Consider the following 25,389-nt stretch of genomic DNA (forward strand, 5'->3'; position numbering starts at 1 on the left):
TTTTTTTTAGAAACTTTTTTGACATTGAATCTTGAGTTATTTCTATTGTTTTATACTCTACCATTACAAATTTAAATTTTTAAAAATTTACAGAAGGGACTGATACTGGAGTTCTATCTTTTGTCTTTTTTTTTTGGTTAATTTTTGCTTTGTGTGTTTCTTTATGTCAAACTGTGTTATTCTTACTAAAACATTTGTAAAATCTCATAGTTATTTTTTCCTCTGAAGTATTGATTGCATGTTCAGAACTTGCTTTGACATTTTTATTACTCAGAGAACATAATCGTGTACAACTCAATAAATTACTATATAGTATCTGTAGAGGAAGTTATTCCAGTGTCAGGGAACAATACAAAAATACTAACTTTACTGCTTATTTTAAAAGAAAACCCCCTTTAATTTTTAATACTATGAATATGCCCTTACTTTTAATAAGTACATTCTTTACTTGGGTCAGTTGTAAGCAATGTATACCAATTACAACCCTAAATAGCATTTTTGTCATCTAGGAACAAATGACAGACATATGGGGTTAGGTTAGGAAGACTGTTCCCAGTACAGAGTTTGGTGATGTTTCATTAAAATGGATACTTTTCTGAAACAGAATTCCTTTAATATATTTTATTCTTCTTGCTGCTGGTATTGAATAAAAAATATAGGCTTCTATATTATTGGTAAGCAATCCTGGATCTTAGTTAAAGTTAGATGTCTATTAGTTTCTGTGGTAGGGCATTTTCCAGCATTTGAAATTTAATAATTAGGTAAGTAATACCTTTAGTTTTCCTGTGCTTTTCCATAGTTTTTAAAACCAGTTAAAAGTAGATTTAATTTTTAAAAAGCTTCCTTTTTTTATATATATATTCTTAGTAGCTTAAAATGCCTGAAGTTTAACCTCAGAAAAAAAGATACTCTCTTATTTATATTGAATCTAAATTTGATAACTTTCTTCATGATTGTGCAAAGCTCTTTTAATACTAAATTTCACTTTTACTACCTAGCACAGTATTTTAAATAAAAATAAGATTTCACTCCTTACCTTCCTTATTTGCACTAACATGGACTGGTAATTATAAAATATGTCACTGTCCTACTTTACAAAAGATTTTATTCCTTTGGGAGAAGTTATTTATATAAATATTTCAAGAATTCTTAATATTATGAATGTGTTGGTGTAATAATATGTAATCATCCAGTTTTGTATTTCAAATGGCTTTGCTTTGACTCCTGTACTTGGTCACAGGGAATTACTTAACAGTGCTTCGCTCTGTTTCTGCTAAACAATAACCAAGATATCCTTGCAGTTCCGCCTATAGGAGTCAGGAGTCCAGCAATAACAAAATACGTCATTCAAACACTATCAAGAATTATAACTCCTATGGTATTTTTGCTGTAATTCATTTTTTTGTTTGATTTTTATTTTTAGTTCAACTGTTGATGCAAAATCAGAGGAAGCTACTAAAATGGAAAAAGGAAAATCAGCACTAAGCAAAGTTTTGGAATCTTTGTGCATACATCACCATCAACAAGTTTTGGCTATGTTGAAATTTCTAGTCCAAGAGCAGAATGCTGCTTCTCTTTGCTGTTGTAATTCATCATGTGCTATGTCTTCAGAATCTCAAAAGCCCCTGTTGGAGGATGATTTACATGGTTTGTTCTGTAACTGTGAATATAGACTGGCAGAAAGAGGGTGTTTACAAAATGAGAGACAAAGCCCTGGTGTAATGCCTCTGCCAGTCTGTATTAAAGAATTACACTGTTTGTCTTGTCAGACTGTAACTGTTGAGCACATTAAGACAATAATGAATAGAGGAATTGAAAGCAGTTATAACCCACGCAGGTGCTGTTGTGAACAGTTAGCAAAGATTCACTCGACAAGATCAGCCTTTCACAGTCCTCTTTTGTCAAGGGAAGTTTGTGATCATTCAGTCACTATTAAAGATGCCTGTAGATCTCGAAGTCCCTCACCCCCACCATTATCACCTGTAGAGACTGGAGGATTTGAAAAGTGGAAAGACATCGTCTCAGAGCTTTCAGCCTTAGAAAATAACAAACTTGAGACAAGCATTAACCAGCCGCCATCTCTCACACCAGCAGAGATAAACATTCACAAATGTGGCCATGATGGCAAACTACATAAAACTAAGAAGTCCGGTAACTCTGATTCTGTGCTCATGGATGCCAGCAGTAGTTACACTACAAATCATGAAAAGAATGAAACAGCTGTAATTTTTCAAGATCTAATGGATCGTATTAATGAAAAACTAAAATCAATAGAAACTACAGATATATCAAACCTCATAAAATTATCTAGCACTGATTGTGATTCAGATAATGATTTTAAACTGGGAAATTTAATAACATCTCTCTTGCACAGTGCAACGGCCAGCGATTATAGTTTTATGGAATTACTGATGCAACATGATAAAAAGGTAGAAAATACAATTATTCAGACAAGATTTCGAAAACGTCAACAAACCTTATTTGCAATGCACAACTCTCCTGACTCACCTGTGATCAGAAGGCAGTCTTTACAGATAAAAAGAGAACTTGCCAGTCTTGATGAAAACTTTCTGAGAAAAAGGTGCAGTGGAAAAAATTCAAGAAGATTATACAACAATAAGATGCTTTCAGTGAACAAAGAAGAATTCCAGCCTTGTCAAGAGCCTTTTAAAAATTCTGAAATCTTTCAAAATGAAAATCATGCAGAAGCACCATTTTCACCAAATGATGTAGCACCCTCGCTGCAGGCACCTCTTGGGAGTATAGAAACTAACTTGGCTTCAGATCAATTTTCAGGAAACTTTAAAGCAACTTCATCTGAGAAAATGAGCCAAAGAAAATCACAGGAGAGATCTACAGCTGAGAAGCTAACTATACACAGTAATAGGGAAAATATAAAACTAGAAAATACTCAGACACTTTTGGGAACTGATCCTCCTGGTCTTTTGAGCAGAACTAAACGAAATATTGTGCCTCCAGGATGGTATTCTATATATGTAACAAACAACACTGTTTCCAAAAAAATTTCTGAGGGCAAAAGAGTATCAGACTCTGCACACAGAAAAGATCCAGTCGGAGATCCAACTGAAAGTTTACAAAACATAGACTTAAACCAAATTGCAATGAATTCTAATTTGCAAGTTGTTGTAGAGCGTTTGGAAGACACAATAAATATGGTTCAAAGGTCTTGGGTTAATCAAGCACTGTCTGAAGGATGTAAAACATCCAAGATGTTGATAGAAACAGATGATAAAGACCAAAATGCTGGGAGAGATTTAACTTGTACTCTAAGTAGAATGGCTTGTAAAAATCAGGGTTTATCAAAATCTGTATTAGCATGTAGCAATAAAAGAAGTTATGGTGTGTCTGTAATGGATTTGAACAAGAGACTTGATACTCTGAAGACATCACCCACTTTAGAGAGAGGTAGCCTGACATGCAGTGTTGAGAGTATGCCAACAAAATGTGAAGGTACTGAAAGTTCTGTTTCTAACTATTCTAGTCCTGTCAAACTCATGTTTTTATCTGAGATTAAAAGCAGTGAAGGAGTCAAATACACTTTAACTTCAGTCAGCACATCACAGTCAAATCCTGATTTTGCTTCTCACAAACATAAAACCCATCAGGTAACTGGAAGAAAACGAGAAGCAAATGAAGACATACCAAACACTAGCTTTGAAGATAATAGTTTTAATCATCATGATGCTAACCTGCTTCAACATGAATTAAAACAATTTAACTGTATACAAGAAGCTACACCATCATCTACAGAGCTTACTGATAGTTTAAACAGTGATAACTCACAAGAAGACCCTAAGGGAAAGTCAAGTAGTGCTATTGACTTACCATTTAAAAGAAAGCCAGGTAGACCTAAAAAAATTGGTCCACAAGTTGTGAAACAGATTAAACGGCCAATTGGAAGACCACCAAAACCTAAAGCTGATCAAACAGATGTCAGTGTTTGCCAAAATGAGTCCTTTAGCCCTGGAAAGAAAAGTCCAGAGTCTTTCGTATCAGAAGTCAAAGAGGGTGTCTGCAGAAAGAGTATCATTGTTACTGTTGTTTATGGAAGGTCAAGAAGAACCAAAAGATGTGTTTCTGAAGGAAGCGTGATCACCAGCAACATCTCATTGAACAATGATGTTGCTGACTTTCCAGTTAACTCTAGTGGTCTTAGAAATACTAATGATCAGGAGATTGGCTATGGTGAAAGTCTGAGTGCTCTGTCAAGATTGACAACTGAAAGTGAGGTTTTTGATTCTGACTTTGAATGTGTTAGACCCATCAAGAGCAAGCCTATGATCCCTCAGGCTTCCAAGAACATTATTCGACCAAATCAAAAACCTTTGTCAATTGTTAGGAAGCCTGGTAGACCTGCAAAAGTGAAAATCTCTGGTATATCTGTAACTGTTAGTAGAATTTCACCTCGGGAAAGAGAAGTATGTGTGAGCAGCTGCTTACCTCCTTTAGAACAGGAGACTATGTTAGAGAAAACTTGCTTAGAAGAAAAGTTTGGCCAACAGTCCAGTAATGTGGATACTATCAAGCGCACCAATGCTGACATATTTAAGAATGAATCAAATAGTACTGTTGCTTCTATACCTCTAAAACATTCGATTAGGGCTAGAAAACCTTTGCATTTCTTACATTCATTTGCATCTTCTGGCTCACTTACTTACAAAAATGCTCTGTGTCATAAATCATGTAAACTCCATTTGCAGAAAGACCAAAGTCCAAAGAAAAAATACAGGCAGTCAAGTTTTAGACTAGCTTCCAAAGGATCTAGACATTCAAGGAAAGCAAAAAAATATTTGGAAGATAAGAAATTAATGCCCATTCCTGAAGTATCCTTGGATCCTGTAATTTCATCCAACCCTTTACTCAGGTGGTGGGCTACTTCTGTTTCAAATGATTCCTTGTTGAAGGAATTAAACAATAGATTTGAACAAATAACAAATGCGTGGGTACAGGTGAGTAGAGATGAAACTCAAAATTTTGTTCATAGAACAGAATACACTGAAGGTGATCATTTCAAAGCAACAAGACCTTTGGAAACCTGTCTTCTAGAACTTGAAGTTTCACCTGTAAAAATGCTTTTTCAGAAAAAGTATAATTTGAATGAACTTTGTACCTGGTTTATGCAAACAACAGAAACACAGTCCCTTTCACTAGTTAGAAAAGCAAATGCTCGAAACCCCTTGGAAGTGATAAACACCAGGGGCATTAAGTTAGGAGTGAAATGTTGTGGGTTTAATGCTAGTCCCTTCAGGAAGCACTTTAAGAAATTTGCAGTCTCTTCTCCTTCAAAGTCAGCTGAGAAGTTTCATATACTACAGAAAATGGTTGGCTCACCACTCTTAAATGTGAAAAATAATTTAACACTAGCGAGGTTGAAAAGGTCTGAGTTTAAGAGTTTGCACTGTGAAAGGTGGAGAAGAGAAGAAAGGCCACAGCCACAGAACAGCCACAGAACAGTTGATTGGAGCTCAAAAAGAAGGAACTTAAGATTTTTCTGCCAGAATCAATTTTTGACTAACACAGAGAGGCAGACAAATGCAGAGACACCACTCAGTGGGAAAAGCACAGTAGGTAATGAGTGGGCCTCACCCCGAGAAACCAGAGTCGACATTTCTAAAGAGAGGGTGGCAGTGCATGACTTCAAAACACATGCTAGAGTAGAGAATAAATTTAAGTCAGAAGCAAGGGATAATGGGACAGGGTGTAGCCAGATTGAGTCTGAAAAGGAACAAAAACTACAAAATGTGTTTTCCCGTAATTGGAGGTCAAAAACTTTAAAAGACTGTAGAATATTTTTGAGGAAGATCAACTGTCTTGAACACAGAAATACATTTAAGTTAAATACGGTAATTTATCCTTCTGAATCTGTTGACAGTGGAGGTAATCAGGCACAACCAGAAGAATCAAAGCGTTTTAGTTTAAGGTCCCATTCCTCAAGACAAAATTCCTTTAAAAAGCAAAGTAAAGAAAGAGAAAATGCCAGAGCAAGTAATAGAGTAACTGATGAGCTTGACAATAGCCAGTTAAGTAAGCATGTTAACTTTGACAAGAATCCTGATAATTCTGAGGCTCTTAGCAAATTAAACAAAAGAAAAAGACCACCGTGGAAGACCACAGAAATGTCAGCAAAAAGACATAAACGACAGTCTTGCAACAATGGACAAATGGCAAACTATTGTACAAAATCCCAAGTAGGTAAGTTTTTCTCTCCTTAATTTTAAAGTTTCATTGTAGGTGCCTTGAGTAAAACATAAGCTAATAGGTAGAAAAGGAACAGCTAATTTGGTTCTATTGTATTTCTAAAATATTTGAACAACTTCCTTTCTTGGCACCTAGTATGAAACTCATGAAATTAGGTGCTGCTAGATATGGTGCACTTGGCCACTCAGTTTCCGGCATTCAAACACAAGCACTTTTAGAAGAGATATGAAGAACTTCGTAAAAATAGGCCATGAATGTATTTGATAGGTGACAGAGAAACTAACTAAAAATTCACTACTGCAGGCTAACACATGCTTATTCTCTCGAAAATAACCATGAGAACATACAGAAAACAGCTAAGACTGTCTCATTTAAAGAATGTAACATTATAGTCCTAGGGTGTAAATCTTCCTCATTAAACTGTTACTCCATTTGATATTGATTTTAAAATATGCTACAAGACTGCATATTTAGAAAGCGTTACACTATTTTTTTCAATGATTAGCAAGTATATTAAGTAGGCTTCTATGACTCCAAGCTCACTTGTGTAGATATAAAGAGGAAAATTCCTTTATGTAGCTGAGCAAGTCACTATCAGGATCATGGCAAATTGAGAATGCAATCAGAAATTATATGGTAGTGGCATACCTTACTAAGTTACATTTACCTAGCTTCAGTACCCCAGGGAAATTATTGCCTTTTTGAATGTAGCAGAATGATGATATAAACATGGTAGTTGCCAGCATAGCTTTTTTCGATCTGTTATTATTTGGTAAGTGGACAGTTTAAGATATTAGAAGAATGGAAGACTTTACAGATTACTTCTTCACCATGACGAAATGCCAAGTTATATTTAAAAAGAAGAATATTTTATAGTTTGTGTTCATTTTTACGTTGTATAACTTGGGGGAGTCTTTGGGGACTTAGGAAAGTATAGTGTCTTACTAGAGTCAATAACATGAGGTTTCATTAAAATATTAAGTATAGTAATTAAGCTGAAAAGTTTTAAATAGTCTAATGGTTTTATGTGTGCTGCCCCCAGTTCAATTTTAATGTGCATAATACAGTACTATGTAACATATAATGATTAAAATTTCAAATATCTGACATGAAATGACTAAATGCTTAAAGGAGTCAAAGTAAAATCTCCATTATGAAAGGTCAATGAAAACTATAAAGAAAAACTTTTTTTTGATCCTCAAAAAGGCTAAAAAGAACATTATAACAAATGCTCAGTCAGGAAAATACCTAATAGTGAATTTTTAAGCTTAAAATTCACCTAAAATATGTATACAAGTTTCACGAAGAATAAAATAGTTTCATTTTTATTTCTGTTCATTTTCATCCTCATGCTGTCACAGACTTTCAAAAGTCATTTGCATTCATTCATTTTACAACAGAACCGTATTTTATCCTTGCAGCTTCTTACCCATTGTATTTTTCTAACAATCAAACACAATCTTATTTTAATATTTGTTTTTCATCCTGCCAAATATAAGATTATCCAAAACAGAAAGATGAATAATATTTAATATTACTTTTGCAAATTATTTTTTAAATTCTTTTTGGGTATTTAAAAAATTAGCATCATATGAAGAGTTATTTTCACCTTTTCCATTTTAAAATTTGCTAGTGCTGTTTCCTATTCTGCTTAAAGTTTTAGCCACCATTACTGATAACTTTCCTTCTTTATTTTTAACATTTTTTAAATCAACAAGATCATTATTTTATACAGTTGTATTTATAACAATATTTGTTATGTTTATGTGATTTTTAAATGTTTCTTACAATGTTGTGTTTTTGTTTTTCTCTCATTATTCTTGGTAGTCCATACTTCTTTTTGCCTTTTTTGAAGTAACACTAAAATTCATCATTAGTTATGTATGTGTTCTTGTTTTTCATAGAAGTTTTAGTGACTGAAGACTTAAGACTGTTAACTACAGGACTTTCCTAAAAAAAAATTAGGACAGTGTATATTATAATTTTGGAATATTTCTGTTGGTGGAAAATAATTGTTTCTATCATGAAATGTCTTGCTTTTGTACAGATTAATTGTCCAGACGTGATTTATTACATAAGATTTCACTGCATTTACCATATTCTGTGTTAAATGTAGACAAGGGAAGAAAGACAAGTTCAATTCTATGCTATTGTATTTCTCTTATTTAAGGAATGGCTACAGCATGTTCTTAATGTGGAAGGTCTATGAAGTTCCATTTCCTTTAAGTGAGAAAAGATGTACACATTAATATAAATAAAGTTACTTTATGATGTAAGCAGGATATAACATGTTCAAAGAAAAAAAGTGATTAATGCCATAGCTTTTGCTCTTAGGAAGCATAGAAAAGTAAATACTTATTGAATGTTAAGTCATGTGACCAGGAAGAAGTTACCTCAACGAACATGAAGGAGGGAAATGGACTTTCAAATTTATCCAACACTGTTGCTTATATAGTGAGACTTGAAACAACCTCAAATACTAGAAGCTAACAAGTGGTAGGAGGGGCTTAAGTAAAGCAATTTATGTAATAAAGAAAGTTGGCACATTTGGAAAATGGAGTAATTTGTCAGAGCTAAGATACAAAATAGGACTTTGCAATGGTCAGTCTGAAAGTATAAAATCACAGTCACTGGGGGTGGCATTTTTCAAATGGTGAGGCAACTTCAGTTGATAGGAGGGGCAAAGTTCCAAGTCCTAACAAGAAAAGTAGGAAAGATAAATTTTACAGAAGTCTATGAAATGAAATCAGTGTCTTTTTAAAATTTTTCTCTCATATATTACATCCCAACTGCAGTTTCCCTTCCTCTACTCCTACCAGTCTCTCCTCCCTAACTCCCCTCTCCCCCAGATCCGTTCCTCCTCCATTTCCCTTCAAAAAAGAGCAGGCCTCCCAGGGATATTAAACAAATGTGGCATAACAAATTACAATAAGACTAGGCACAAAACCCTATATCAAGGCTGTACAAGGGAACCCAGTAGGAGGAAAAGGGTTCCAAGCACAGGCAACAGAGTCAAAGACAGCTCCCACTCTCACTCTTAGTCCTACAACCATAACATATATGCAGAGGACCTAGCTCAGACCCATACAGGGTCTGTGATTGTCACTTCAGTCTCTGTGAAAATCAGTTTAATAAAATAAGGGAATGACAGGAAACATCCAGAATTTTGTGGTGAGCATTTAAGAACATTTTGAGGGGTTTGGTTTTTAGCTTTAGGGATTTGGATGTAGTTAGCAGGATATCTAAAAAAGATGTTAAAGAAGCAGGGAGATAATGTGAGTCCTGTTCAGAGATGAGGCTTGAACTGAGACAGGTGTGGCAAGTCAGAAATGATACTGAGGTAGGAGAAATTTCTCAGTGTAAGACTGCAGAGTCCTAGGATCCCAGAGTCACCTCCAGGACGCAGGAATGAGACTAATGAAAGTAGTCAAAAGATGAGAGAAGAGGGGAGAGACTGAAGGATGTTTTAAGAAAGCAGTGTGAGTTGTGCTTAAGTCAGCCATGATGAGCCCTGAGATGGATTAGTGAATGCACCAAGAGGTTACCCTCCTGCTAAAGGAGGCAACACCTGTGTGGAGCAATCGGTGCAAAAGCCAACATTGCAGGAAACCAAGAAGCTGTAAGTAGTCAGGAGGTAGAAAGGTATTTGCTAAGATTAAAGGTGATGTTTTGAAAGTGTCTAAATGTCAAAGCCAGTGAGAATTAAAGGGCTAAGTGTATTAAAATGAAAGAGAAACCTTGGGATTGCTTATTGAGTATAGGACCTGGGGGAAGGGGAGGTTGTTATAAGTTGTTGACCAGAAGTTCCTATTTCTCTTAAAACAAAGTGGAAAAACAATATGTGGGAATACAAGTCAGCAGTTCATGGGCAGAATATTGAGATATTCAAAATCATTTTTTAATGAATCAAGATGTAATCTGGGGCAAGAGAATCAGTAAAGTGTCTACTATGTAACCATGAGGACATGAATTTGGATCCCCAGAATCCATGTAAAATATGGGCACACAAGTACACATCTGTACCTACAGTACTAAGGGACAGAGAACGGTGGATGACTAAAGCTCATTACATCCCTGTCAGACTAGCCATATTATGAGTTCCAGTTTCACTGAGAGACTGTCTCAGAAAATAAGAAGGAAAACTATCAGAGGAAGGCACCAGTGTCAACCTCTCTCCTCACATGCATGTGCACAAGCATGCACACTCGCCCACATGCAAATGTATACATACTACACAAACGTACAAAACACACATGCTGTGTACACACAAATGTGTACATATTACACAGTATGTACAAAACATACACATATTCACAAATGAGGTATTCTGAGAGTAGTATAGTAGGATTAGGAAACGAGGTTTAAAAAGCTGGCTCTAAATAGACAGAATTGAATAGTGCTTTCTCATGTCTGAAGCCTAAAGGGATCAGTCCAGTATGAACAACATTCTGTGAACAATAAGGAACTGTATGAACAAACTGAATTATGGATTATCTCTTCTAATAGATATGAGAGTTGGGAGAAGGAAATGAACATTTGATTAGATGTCATTTACATACGCACATAGAGTGCTAGAGCTTAAACACACGGCCAAGTACATGATAGGGAGATGCTGTACCACTGAGTTACATCCCCAATCCAAAAATGGGCCAGGTGCTTAGGACTTTTAGGTAATATTGGTCTAAATGGACTGTGACTACCAAACATAGTAATACAGACATTTATTAATTGCCCCATGTTTCTCAAGTCCAGGGCAAACATGCTTGCTCCTAATTGGTAAATATTGGGGTGTACATACACTAACTTTGGATATATGTGAGGAACTTGATAAGACTAAACAACCTACTATGGATTTTAAAGTGTTATAAGCTTATTTAACTCATCCTAAATGTTAGGTTTTCTATGAATATTCAAGAGTTTGGATGTTCACATTACTTTTATTCATTTTATCAGCTTCTCCTATTTTGTCTACTGTCCTGAGAAAGTGACTGAAAATTTTGTGTTCAGAATGTTGCTTTTCATAAAAATATCACTTATGAGTTATTTTTAAATGATTCCCTTCAGCAACCTGAAACCAAGGCTGAAACTGTAACTCATACTCTCTGATCCCCTCCGAACATTCAGAACAGTAGCTTTAGTGATTGAACACAAGATGTGTTCTCTCAGATTTTTGAAGTTGAGGCATGTCATTTCAGGGTAGTCTCACACATCACTATAGTTTACATTATTCAGCATCACAATTGTCACTTCATGGGAAAACTCGTAGGTTCAGAATGGATTATTCTAACTCAATTTTGGTGGAGAAACATTCCTCCATGGCTCAGTCATGTGAGCTGCACTTTCTATCTGAGCTTCCAAAGGTATATTCCAAGGAACATCAGCAATACGATGACAGTGTTGTGCACAAGGTGCTCTGGCACCAAATGATTAGAGTGGATTAGTTTTGCCTCTTGTGTCTCCATACCTGGGAGTCCTTCTTTAGAGTTTTCTTTTAGTTTCAGAAAATAATGTGACTATAAAGATGTTATGTGCTATATTTAACCCAGTTAGCCATAAAATAAAAGTGTAAAGGAATGCTGTGGCAAATACCATGCACACCAAGATGATTACAGTCTGGTTTTGCTTCTTGGGTGTTAGTTAGCTCAGATGACTTTACTACTGCAGTTTTGATGTGCTATAGCCAGAAAGCATAAATTTATGGCTACTTAAATAAATGGAAATTATTTTTGTTCATTCCCAATTCTGTACGTACTTCTCCCAACAATAGTTACTTTAGCGGTGTTGTTGAGGCTCACTAGAGCAGTTTATCTTTATCCACCAACATGGTGCTGCAGGAGCCATGGGCACCAGGTTTTCCATTTTATAAATCTGTATTCTGTGTCTTCAGATTGTAGCCCTGTTTCAAGCTGAGGTAAGTGCAAAGGTCTTCTCTTCTTCCATGGCCGGCTGTTGACATCTGTTAGAGGCTGATTTCATTGCTTCACATCTACCTCATAGGATGTTACCTCACTTGTTGCCTCAAGTAATCTCTGCCTTTTTTTCCCCTTGTTTTAACTTAATCCTTTCTTGAGACAGGCATGCTGTATTACACAGGCTAACTTTGAAATCCTGCCCATCAAGTGGCTGTTGTTCAAAACATGGCCATCAAAGCCACTCCATGTTTGTTTAAGAATTCAAAATTTGGACTGTACATATGACTCAACAGTATAAAGCAGTGGCTGCTCTCCCATAGCACCAGCAATTCCTAACACACATGACAGCTCACAACCAGCTCCATTCCCTGGTATCTAACACCCTCTCTGCCCTATGCAGACACTGCATTCATGCACATGCATCCATCGAGGCAAACGCTCATCAATAAAATCCCCTCCTCCAAAAAAAAAAAAAAGAGAAAGAAAAAGAAAAGGAAGGAAGGAAGGAAGGAAGGAAGGAAGGAAGGAAGGAAGGAAGGAAGGAAGGAAGGAAGGGAAAGGAGGAAGAAAAAAAGATCCAAATTGAAGGTGGGTGGTTCTATGAACTGCCTTGCCCAGAGCTCCCTTGCAGTGTGGCAATAGCTTGTCTTTTTCTACTCTTACCTAAAAGTAATAATAAGTAAAAACAAAGCACTCAGAACTCTTAGTCCAGCTCTCCTACTTCCTGTTTCTTTCCCTCAGTTTTCCTAGAACATAAACAGTTTTCTTCACTGTCTCCCTAAGCATCCTGGTACCACATTAAGCCTGATACAGTTGTCCATCGATGCTTTACCAAAAAAGGAAAGGATACATATGATAGGTGCCTGAATGATTTTTTTTTTACTCCCCATTTTTCGATATTTAATTTTCACTCAAACATTGGCTTTTTCCTCCTGATTCTAGGCAACACTGGAAAGTTCATTGTTTATGTTTTTTCTCTGTTAAAGGAACATAGAAAAGTAGATTTTTACATTCTATTAATACATTCACTCAGAAATGTGTGCCACCCCTGGATGTACATAGTGCACATCTGTAATCTCAGGCCTTGGGAAGCTGATAAGGAGCTCAAGTGTGAGGCTGGGCTGGGCTTACATAGCAAATTGAAGAACCAGTCTCAAAAACGGGTTTTTCTTCTGTGTGCTAACCACTATAATAAACACATGGGAAACATGATGAAACCAGACTCAGTTCTTCCTTCGTTTTTATATTTACTAAGGGAGGCAGACATCAAACAAATGATTTCAGAACTCAACAAAGCTCTTATTGTGTGGTGTTAGGAGAGTTTATTATACAAAGATTGTCTGATCTAGAAAATGTCTATTACTTAACTTTAAATACAGAATGGGAATTAATTAGACCAAGCAACAGGTAACTAGTAGGATCAGAATGCTTTTCCAGGAAGCAGGTAGGGGAAATTGATCAAGTTCTACTAGGTTACAATGATAAGGCTTGGCCAGTGTTTCAAGTCAATGGAAAACAAACATGATACAGGATATGGTTAAGTCTGAAGAATAAAGGGGTCCCTGGTGAGCCATGAGGTACTGTTGGTGACTTCCAACTGCACACATAAGATTTAGATTGCATGTGAATAGGGTACCTATAAGAAATCCTAAAAAGGTCTCTGATTACATTGTGAAAACAGGTGGCATAGGGCAAGAGTAAAGGCACAGAGCCGTATGAGGTAGCCCAGATGAGATGGTTCTACATTAGAACAGTGGGCCACAGCCTTTAGCATGCATGGCCACCAGAAGTGGGGTTTTGTTTGTTTTGTCCAAAGAGATGACTAGATATCAGCCACAAAGTTGGATTGAGTAGATACGGAGTGGGGCAAGTGATGCTTATGTTGTTGACCCTAAACCTAACCCTGATTGAATCACCAGAGCCACAAATAAAATTTTACAGGCTGCTGTTAGTTTACACTATATATCATTCGCTTGTCACCTTCAAATATTATACCACTTCATGAATAACAAATTTTATAACATTTTCACTTCCCCAACCCGTTGTGTTATTGCTGTCACACATTTAACATTTCCAAATGTATAAATTGTACAAATACTATTTTTCAAAATAGTAATTCTGTTCCTATTTTTTCTTCATACAATATAATGTTCCATTTTCTGTTGATAAAATGAAAAACCTGAGATGGACACTTTATAAAGAACAGAAGTTTATCTCTTCTTGACTGAAAATGAGAACAAGTAGCCCCAACTGTTCACTTTGTCAAAGGCCCCAAAACTGGGGTCACAGCATGCAGAGAGGCAGAAAGTGAAATGCCCACCTACGACAGGTGGGTCTTGTGAAAACTGTATGAATTCCTTCTGAGGGTAGATAGTGCTCTCCCACTGAACAGCACCACCGAAGGTTCTGCCATCTTAGTACTGCAGCATTTCTAAAGACATTAACTCTTGGGGATACACAAGCCACCTCCAGTCTGTAAGCACAGTCATCTTCCAAGCAGATTTTTAAAAAAGGAAGATTTTTTTTCATGATTTTTTTTATTTCTTGTGCTCTTCATTCTTTTTTTATAAATCAAGATTTCCATCTAAAATCATTTCATTCTTCTGGAGTCTCCAGGAGTGCAGCTCTGCTGTGGATCATTTTCATTCATCCTTTTCTTTTTATGTGGCATTCCTTTTAGAGGGTATCTTGTGAGCTGGGCAAAGATGCACACCTATATTCCAACTTAAGTGTCTGCTGCAGAACAGTCATGGGTTTCAAAGTATGATGGGCTACATAAGAGTTTAAGTCCACCCTGAGCTACTTGGACCTTATGATAAACTTGCTGACCATATGTAAGCCCTAGAGTTTGATCCCTCACATTTTTTCATGATCATGTATTTCAAATTTGGTTGATTTTAGTCTTTTAAAGATGTTTTTTATCTTGCTACAGCTCATTTTTATCTTCTGCATGCTAATTTTTCTGTTAGTGGTTTGATCAAACCTTAGCATTATTCCCTATTTCCTCTACTTAGTATGTGTTGAGCATCTTGAGTATGTGAGTTTAGTCACTTATAACCATTGTTTCTTCAATAAGTATCCATCTTTCTTTACTCTGTTTCTGTGATGTCATATGTATTCTGCTCACAGTAAGATACTAATATTAGTAGTTGTTCTATTTTCTGTTCTATTGGGGAATAGTATTCTTCATATATTTTCTCTGCCTGACAAGTCTTGTCTACTCTGTTGTTAGTACTACCCAGGTTTCCCACTTCATAGATTAGGCCCATCACCCTCAGTTCAGACTTACTCTTTGTGCTCATTTCTCAACTGTGTTCCCAATTTTCTGAACTTATATTTTCAATTGTATTGAAAGTACAATTGTATTGAACTCTTTTGTGCTAATTTTATAATTAGCATTACTTATGTATCTGAATTTTTGTTAGGAGTCTTATGTTACTATTTTCATCCCTGCTCACTTGTATGAAATGTGAGGCATTGTGAATTTTATGTTGTTTTGTGCTGGGTTTTTCATGATATTTTACATGTTTTAAACTTTTACTGAGGAATACTTTGATCCTTTCAGGTCTTGCTTTAAGCATTGCTAGCTAGGAAAACCTGTAAAAGTAACCTTTATTCTTCTGATGTAATTGTTGTCTTGGAGGCTTACTGCTGAATAAACTCACCCTTTTTGCTGAATGAGCTCACCCTTTCTAGTTCCTTCTGAACTCTGGCTGGCTGGTTCAACTCAGCTGTTCTGGCTCAAAACTCATCTCCAAGCTGACTGATTCAAACTGGCTTCTCTTGACTTCTCCTGAATTGCTCTGCTTCTGAACTCCAAAAACTTAACTGTACCAAACTGCCTGTACTGTACTGAGCTCTACTGTATCATCTCTACTGAACTATCTGCTGTATTGTCTTCCCTGCTCTCTCTCTCTCTCTCTCTCTCTCTGTTGCTCTAAAGTGACCAGTATTTTCCTGTCTCTTTTCGTGAAAGTTGGGCATATTCTATCTCTGACTCATTCTATCAAATCTTTGATTTGTCACTTTGTCTGCACCCCATTTAGACATCACTTTCAAACATGGGCACTTCCTTCTACAAACTAACTTTACCTTCATTGCTTTGGACTAAAGGTATGTCTAGCTGGATCACACAGAACTAGAAGGTCTTTGGGTGTGATCAGAGAAGCCATGTTGCTGGATTAAAATTCCTCTACAACCCAGGGTAACCTCTAGTCTATACCAGTATTAGAGGGATGACTCTGCTCCACAAATGAGTTTTGTCACATTTAGAGGGTGCTGTGGGCATCTAGTGGGTTGAGGCCACGGCGTTGCTAAACATCATACAGGACGTAAGGTGACACTTCATGAAATACCATGATTGGAAAACTGCATTTGAGCAGTCTGAACACTCATGAAGACTCTTAGAAGACCCTAATAGGTGGGACTGTAAGTTTTATCTATATGTCTTCATAATTTTTTATCTGGTCCTTCTCACAGCCTTGGGAAACATTTATGCCCTGCTCTCCACATCAGCATTTGTCTAAACACCTCGGAGGCCGTATTAAAATTCTGGGGTATTCACAACTAATTTGCTCATTCCTGCTCCCCAAAACTTTCTCTCAGCAACTCTCAACTGGCTACATTATTCTCAAATATATCCAATGCCTCCTGGGTTCCTCTCCCAATCAAGAACCCTGGAAGTCGGCCAGGTGTGAAGCCAGTTGTAGGGCTTTGTCTTCATACAGGAATAAGTCATCTTGCCCTGCACTATTTCAAAGCAAGAAGGCAAATCTGGTTTGTATTACTTTACTGCGGCCAAAGCAGATATCCCAAATTTATTCTTTCAGTATACATTTGTCCAGTTTTTATGTGCTCGCTGCTGGAAAGAAATGCTAAACAAAACAGCAAGGATCTCTACTCTCCTCACTTCGTGTATTCATGAAAGAGAAAAAAATAGAGCCATGAAGCAGTGGTAAGCTGTACTGGAGATGCTGAACATGAATGAACTTCGCAGGGAGCAACTCTGCGTTGAAGGAAAGGAAAATCATTTTGACACTGTGGGTTAAGATAGCATTTATAAAACATGGATGAGGACCTTGAAGGAGAACTTGTAGAGTGAGAAGAAAAGAATGCCTGGAATTCACCTCTAAGAAATCCCAACCTTTATTTTCCAGATAAGGTGACTTGCAGTGGGAAAGGCAGCCAAGTAATGTGTCTGGTCTCAAAGGCCTAAAACTGTTTCAGAAAAGAAGATGGGGTAGCTTAGTCAGCTTGCATTGATACAAATAACACGAACTTACAACTTAAACAGCAATTTGCTTTCAGTTCTAGAAGGGCCAGCAGGATTTACTTTGTGGTGACTTTTTGTGGCTTACAGAGTAGTAGCCTTCTCACTGTGCTCTTACATTGCAAAATCAACTCTGGTATCTCTTCTTCAAAGGAAGAAACCTGTCTACTCTGTACAACTCAGATGTATCTTATTTTCCAAAGGCTCTGTCCCTTAAGTGGAGACATAACAGGGCCCAACACTCGAATGGTGCTAAGGACACAAGTTGAGACTTAAAGATGGACTCTTTAATGTGATGGTCAGAGGTGACTTGAGAAGTACTATTTTCATGGAGTGAAAGTACTAGAAGCCAGTTGGGTTTAATTTACTGAAGATATAAAGAGATGGTGATACTAATTACAGGATTATTTATTTAAGGCACTTAGGTCTAAAGGGTTAAAGAGGAACATGAGTTATGGTAAATTCTTGTTCAAGGTTAAAATTGCACTGATTCAAACCATTATAGTGGGGATCCAATTAAAAAAAAGATTGCCTTTTATGAAATACTCAAGAGCACTAATATGCCCTCCCCACTAACACCCAACCCTAAGTATTTACTTTACTCATGAGTCTAGTTGGCAAATACAGCTCCAATACTGATTTTGGATTTACTCCATTACCATCTCACTGTTACCTGGCTTATCTCTAGTCCATGAGAATTTCTCCCCCTTCTAGTTCATTTGCCTATCAGTTGCCATCAACACTGCCAGCAAAACACTTGACAGCAGTCACACTAATGATTGATTATAGGGCAAAAGGGTAAATTAGAAACAGGCAAAGAAAACTGAGCTATGGAGCCTTTCGGTTTGTCATAAGAGAAACAATATTGGAATAAAACTCCTGAGAAAACAAAAGAACAAAATGCAAAAACATGGCAAAACCTCAAGCTAATATGATTTTAAACGCCAAACTTTTTATTCCCAGATCCTCTTTAACATATCAAGTCTAACTTGTCCTAGCTATCTAATGCTAGGTATGGAGCCATCTACTAGAAAGCACAATTGATCAGGAGCCACACCTTTAAAGAAACTTCCCTCAGAAGCCATCAACTGTCCATCGGTCCTCAGGTGTAGAAATTCTCAAACCCCTTACCCCTCCAAGGTACATGTTGACAGCCTTGATCTTATATGGGAAAACACAGCTGCTAAAAGTTAATGAGTGCTGTAGTCTTGTCATGTCCAAAAGACACTATTTGACTCTGATTCTCCACTACCTCTGGCTTAAAACCCTTCTCTCTCCACTTTCCTGATGCCCACTGAGCACTGCAGAGGTAAGAGGTGATATAGGTGTACCATCTGTGGCTCAACACTCAACAGACAGCCATTCTCTGCAGTTTAACTAGTTGCAGGTTTCTGTGTTAATCACTATTCACTGCACAGCAACTTCTCTGATGTGGTCTGCATTAATGAGAGCTGCATTAATCAAAGGGTATGGATGTTGGAACATAAGAGATAAAAATTTATAGGGCAGTTTTATACTATATCCATTTACCAGAACAATTAATAGATTTATTCCACAGGTCCTGTGAGCTACCTAACCATGGGTTCTTGACAATTTACAGTAACAGGCATGTTTCTTCCTACGGATCAAGCCTTAAATCCAATCAGCAAGATCCATAGCATATGTGCCATTATTGCATTGAGGTGCAAATCCTACCACACCAGTCATTATTATTACTTTTCAGGGTTCACAGTTGGGTAAAACTGTTGATAACTACCTCCCCCATGATTTACATAGTACATTCCATTCTAGGAAACAAGGAGGAAGCTTCCTAGTCAGTACCAAGTTGATTTCTCCAAGCCCTGTGGCCAGTGAGTAGTGTGTGCAGCAATTTGGTCTTACCATCAAGTTCTGGTGGGCAACCAAAAGCAATGACAATACACTACATAGTTTCGGAGAAGAGGTTATTGTCAAAAACACCTCTTAGCAACACCTTGAGGGGGAGCATCCCACACCTGGCGCAAGACTTTTTATTTGGCAGTCCATGGCTTCTAGGACAAAATATCCCCCCATGTAGGTACCACAAATTACACTTAGGTGTATGTGTGCTTATAAAATAATAGCTTTCCACAGTGTTTCTGACATCGTTAGTAGTACTTATCCTCTCCCTACCACCACATCTAACCTACCCTCCTTACTCCTTTTTCCATCTTTTGATAACACCTGTGTTCTACTAGGTGATGTTCTTTATGACCCTTCTACCAATACCAATAGTCTTTCTAGTTTCTCCAGCCCTACAGGTACTCTGACTTAAATACACAAATCCAAAAATTGGAAAGTAAAATAGATCCACACTGTGTCTATTACTTCAATTAGCAGAACAGAAGACTGGTACTTTATTTCTAGATTTCTTGTGAATTTCTATGCCACAATTTAATAAACTTTGACATATACCAGTTATTAAACATATACACCATATACTAACTAATATGACAGGCTTCATGCCACCTTTATATTTAAAGTTTTTAATATGATCTTTCTAAAACTTGTTGAAATATATCATAAACTAAGATTCTTCATTTTGTGTTTCGGTAACACACTACTTCAAGGTGGGTATTTTGTAAAGAAATGGTGTCTCTACTTAGCTCATAATTTTGAAGATTATGAACATGGTACTAACATGCACATCAGAGAGGAAAGAAGAGAGGAGAGAAAACAGACACTGAGACCACAATGCCTGATCTTTTAAAACAGCTAATCTTGCCTCCTACATCGCCCTATGCACTACACAAGATAAAGTATTAATCCTTTCAGGAAAGCAGTCATGACTCTCACCTCGCACTAGCCCCTTCCTCCTAAAAATCCTGTCATCTTTTAAAACTGTTAGACATGAGACCAAGCACACATAAACAATTTCTATATCAAGTATTGTACTCCACAATTATTAAACTTCAGTCTTTGCTCTTAACTAGCATGTTTTCCTGTTCTTCCAAATAATCACATCAATGATTACAACAAGTCAAAAATAAATGTAAAATGTTCTGCCTTAACTACCTACACTTAGTGCCATTTCATTGGAAATTTGTACTTGAAAGTAGGGCATTAAAAAAAGAAAACCAATAATTTTTTTTCAATTTGCCAATCAACCAAGAGACTATACTCAAATTAGTGTTCATAGTCACACTGGCAGTCCTGTTTAGCTTAGATCTTGTGTCACTCTTGCATTTGATTCCTCTTTGGCCTCATTGTATTCCCATTCCACACAAGTTAAGCCTTCTTACCTAAAGACATAACAGAAACAGATCACATGAATCTACCATATTTTACCATCAGTGAAAACACTTACATCCTGATTTTTAACAGGAGGAACATTTATTGAGGAACTGTACTATATATAGTGCAGTGGCTAAGAAATTTTACATACACTCTGTGCTTCACATAAATACACTTAAGCATCTCATTATCATTAAGTGGAAAGATGAAAGAACGTGCACTAGCTAAGTGTGGAATCAGCTCTCTACTATAAATTCAGATCTTCATTCTCCAAGACGTATTTCAAGTCTGCTGGCATTAGGTTCTCTAATCCTTACTAACATAGTGCATAATTTTGGTTTTTTTTTTTTTTTTTGGTTTTTTTTTTGGTTTTTTTTTTTTTTTGGTTTTGGTAATTCATGAATACCTTCTCTCCCTGTGTCCTTACAAAGCTCTGAAGGCAAACACCACATGTTTGATATTCCTAATATACCAGACAGATCTTGGTTAGGTTTTGTAGTCACCCTATAGACTTCGGCTGGTGAGCATATACTGGCTCCTCGTGGAATAGAAAAGCTTTGTTTTGAAGTAACTACCAAAATCATACTCCAGCACAACAAAAATAATTCACTTGATTAACTACACATCTTGACAACTTTATATTTGGATAGATTCATGGAGACATTAAGCTATAGACTCAGGCTTGACCATATTAACTATTTGGTATATCTGTAACATTTTTAGAACAAGATAATCTTTCAACTGTCCAGAATTCAACTGTCCAGGTCAAATTTGATGGTGTCAGGCACATTACAGTTACTGCACAACCCAAAGCCTGTACAAAAATCCAGCTTTTCTGTGTATACAATGACCTCTCACTCCCTTTGAAGAGAAACATAACATTTTTCCTACTTTGCAGAGTATGAATCAAGCTTTTTATTTACCTGCTGCTACAAGGAGGCTTCATGTATTCAACATGGTTCTCATATGGGGCTATTGCAGTCTAATAAACCTGTATCTCACATACTTGTGAGAAATAGTGGCTATTAACACAAGTCATGGCAGAATTATAATATAGCAGAGAAGGATTAGTGTATGGTGACTAGAACAGAATGAGGAAATAGAGAAAAGACTTCATACACAACCAGCCTGGCCTGCAGCAACTCTTCTATAAATGATCTTTGCAGATTTAACTACCACACCAAAATTTACTGTTTATATGTTGGCTAGCTATAACAATAGCTTTGTATGTATGTATGTATATATATATATATATATATACACACCTATATATAAAACAATAAAGTTAGCTGTAACACTGCAGTTTACTCTCTAACACCGCGGCTCTAGTAATGAGCAAGCCTAAATTAATTTAAAGTTAGATATATTAAATTGTCTTTATCCTTAGAATTATCGATAATAATTAAAGCAGTGACACTCAATAAAACAATTACAAATGCACATATATACTCTACAAACTGTCTTAGGACCCATGAGATTACTAATACTGAAGCAGCTTGAGATGTCTAGGTAACCACTTTAGAGTCCCTGTGTCTTGGTCAACCCCAGCCTTCATTTAGGATCCTGCATTGATAGAAGAAACCTGACTTAGGATAAATAACTTCTCCAGCTTCTTCCTCTGGCTGGAATATTTGGTGCTACACATTTTAACTGATATACAGCTCCATATTTTAAAGCATTTTAAGTTACTCCCTTAAGTTGATAAAGTGTCAACTTTTTCATACAAATAAAATGACTGAAGGATAATTTGCCTTTATAAGGCCAAGGTTTTACAATTAACATTTTCACTACTTTTTAGTAGTTTAAGTGTATATGTGGATTAAACATAATAATAGTTTACTTCTTGTATTTTCTTCATATACATAGTTTTGTGCACCCTTTCTCATCTCTGTAGTAATAATACTCTAGAAAATCAACTTCAAAAATTTTCAAAAGTACTGAAAAGAATAATGTAGTTATGAAAATATTACTGTCCTCAGATAAATACATCACTGTCAAAAAAAAGTGAAACAAACTTATTTATGACCATAACTTATTTTCAACTTTATACTTGGTATGTTTAGCTGCCAACCCATTTTCATTGATACATTTTTATAGCTTACCTTAAATTCTCAGGAAGATGTATATTAAATACTAGCTTTAAAATTACTATTAGTTCACTCACTGGCACTTGTCATTCAGTCACATCAATCACTTGCCAAACATGTGATGTCTTAGGTTCAATCCCCACCCAGTACACAAATAGTCTAATTAAATAGAAGTGGTTTTGTAGCTAGAGAGATGGTTCAACAGTTAAGGGCACATATTACTCTAACAGAGGACGCAAATTTAAGTTCTACATGTAAGTCAGGCAGCTCACAAAGGCCTATTCCAGAGGATCTGATAAAGAAATTAAAGAACTGCCCTGACACACGCAGACTCAACACAAAACACATATACATATATAATTTAAACAAAATAAAATTACAGGTAATAAAAATACCATTTTTATTTCTTAAAATTAGTAGCAATCATAGTAAGAAAGCTACCACTGTCTCACTAAAAACAAAACAAAACAAAAAACAAAAAACATGAAATACCCAAGTACCTCAGTCTATAAATAAGCCATTTTTTTTCAAAATTTAACATTTAAGGTAAGTCACTTAGATCTTTTTTTATTATTGCTTATTACAATTTATTCAATTTGTACCCCAGCTGTGGCCCCCTCCCTCCTCCCCTCCCAATCCTACCCTCCCTCCCTCTTCTCCCCCTATGCCCCTCCCCTAGTGTTTGACCCTAGCCTATCAGGTCTCATCTGGCTGTGTTGTCTTCCTCTGTGGACTGGCAAGGTTAAACCCTGAAGGGTGAAGTGATCAGAGAGCCTGCCACTGAGTTCATGCCAGAGAAAGCACCTGCTCCCCTACTAGGGACCCCACTTGGAGACTGAGTCTATGGACTACATCTGAGCCAGGGTTTTAGGTCCTCTCCATGCACTGTACCTGATTAGGGCATCATTCTTTTCAAGGGCCACAGGGCTCAGTTTTCTAGTTTGTTTGTTTGACCCTGTTGGTATCCTTTTGGAGGTTCTGTCCCCTCCAGGTCTTTCTATCGCCCCCTTTTTTCATAAAATTCCATGCATTCTGCCTAAAGTTTGGCTATGAGTCTCAGCCTCTACTTTGATACTGTCTGTGGTAGGCTCCTGTCCTGTAATTATTTTAAATTTGTTTATATTTACTAATTACATCTGCTTTTGCTTGATAAATTTTTATGACTAGCAAGCTAACTTAGAGTTTGTTCTTTTGTCTAATATCTAACTATATAAACTGAAACAATTTATTTAGTAGAGAAGGATTGTGCCTAGAGAAAAAACAAATAAACAAAAAACCCACTCAGACTGCCAGTGTTGTTAAAACATGGTATAACAGATTTGGTTTACTAAATAGCTGTAAACTGAAGAGAAGAAATCAGAAATAGGTTACAAGAGTCTGAATGTGCTGCCACCAAACTCTATTAATATCCTCTTTACCATTAGGAAGATTTACAGATATACAATTGGCAAAGGCTAAAGAGGGATGAAGTCCATCTAAATAACCAGTTCTAATCAAATAAGTTAGTTTTTAATCAAGCTTTTGAACAGAGTGTTAGCCTAAGAGTAGGCATTACACATAAAACAAAATAACTTTTCCTCTGGACTCAAGTCTGCGTAAGTCTAAGGTGCTCAATTATCCTGGGCATTTTATTATTTCCACTTTTATTGAGCATCTGCCACATATTCAGCATTGCTTTATCTCCAGTGTTAAAGTATGCCAATCTTTCTTTAAGATCTTAAAGAGGTGATCATACATGAAACAATAGTGGAGAACGAATAAAGTCATTCTTACAAAAACAGCTTCTGATATGTGATATTTGGGTAAGGCCCTGAAACATGAAAAGGTCTTGTTCAGCAGAGTGAATGTTAACATTTGGGAACAAATGGGACTATGGCCATGAGCATATAAAATAGGACAACAGTCTTCCAAGAACCAGAGGTCATGTATTGAAGGATAACCACATGAAAGACACCTGACCAACCTAAGTCCAAAACAGACATCAACTCCATTAATGTAAAAAGTGGGAGGGAGAGGGGAGGAGAGAGGGAAGGAAGGAAGGAAGGAAGGAAGGAAGGAAGGAAGGAAGGAAGGAAGGAAGGCTGTAACAGGATACTGAGTATCCTGTAGGTGCTGCCTGTGTTCCTGTGTGAAGCTGGCCACAAGAGAAGATAGAATGGACAGCTCAACACTCCTCTACCAAAACAAGACTTTTTTTTTTTTTTTTTTGTCTATTCCTAATGATAATCTGTCTACTAGAAAACTAACAGAGCAAGGGAAGAGGAAAAGTTATGTTTCTATTCCACACCAGTTATAGTATGACAGACAGAAATTCAGTTTATCACTGTAAATTACAACCTTGTTTATCTATAAAATTAAAATGATTATTTATTGCATGTGAATGAGCTTAGAATACAGCAGGAACAACAAATGTTCATTCTTTTAAAAGCAGCTCTAATGCTAAAGGGTTACACCTTACCAGTTAAGTTAAATGGCTTTCTATATAAACTAATGGAATGCAATGATTGATGTATTGAGGTATGAATGAACACCTCCTGGCATAGGTACACATAGTACAGTTCATCACACTCAGCTCACTAAAGCATCATATAGATAGAACCAGTACTGTCAGGATGATAAATATTTTGCTTACTTACTTTAGAGTACAAAC

At 36.5% G+C, this 25,389-nt stretch overlaps 1 protein-coding gene across 9 annotated transcripts in view; it reads left to right on the forward strand.

Moving 5' to 3' along the window:
• Positions 1-25,389, forward strand: part of Lcorl (ligand dependent nuclear receptor corepressor like) — a 155,193-nt gene that overhangs the window by 125,678 nt on the left and 4,126 nt on the right. For 7 of the 9 annotated variants that reach the window (XM_060365348.1, XM_021657265.2, XM_060365353.1 and 4 more), the window contains one exon: positions 1,424-6,213. The exons of the other annotated variants lie outside the window; for them this stretch is intronic. In XM_060365348.1, the coding sequence (XP_060221331.1) occupies positions 1,424-6,213 (4,790 nt within the window). The remainder of the gene's footprint in view (positions 1-1,423; positions 6,214-25,389) is intronic. 9 annotated transcript variants of the gene reach the window in all.

This window comes from Meriones unguiculatus, chromosome 12, assembly GCF_030254825.1.
Source record: "Meriones unguiculatus strain TT.TT164.6M chromosome 12, Bangor_MerUng_6.1, whole genome shotgun sequence".
NCBI classification, from domain to species: Eukaryota; Metazoa; Chordata; class Mammalia; order Rodentia; family Muridae; genus Meriones; species Meriones unguiculatus.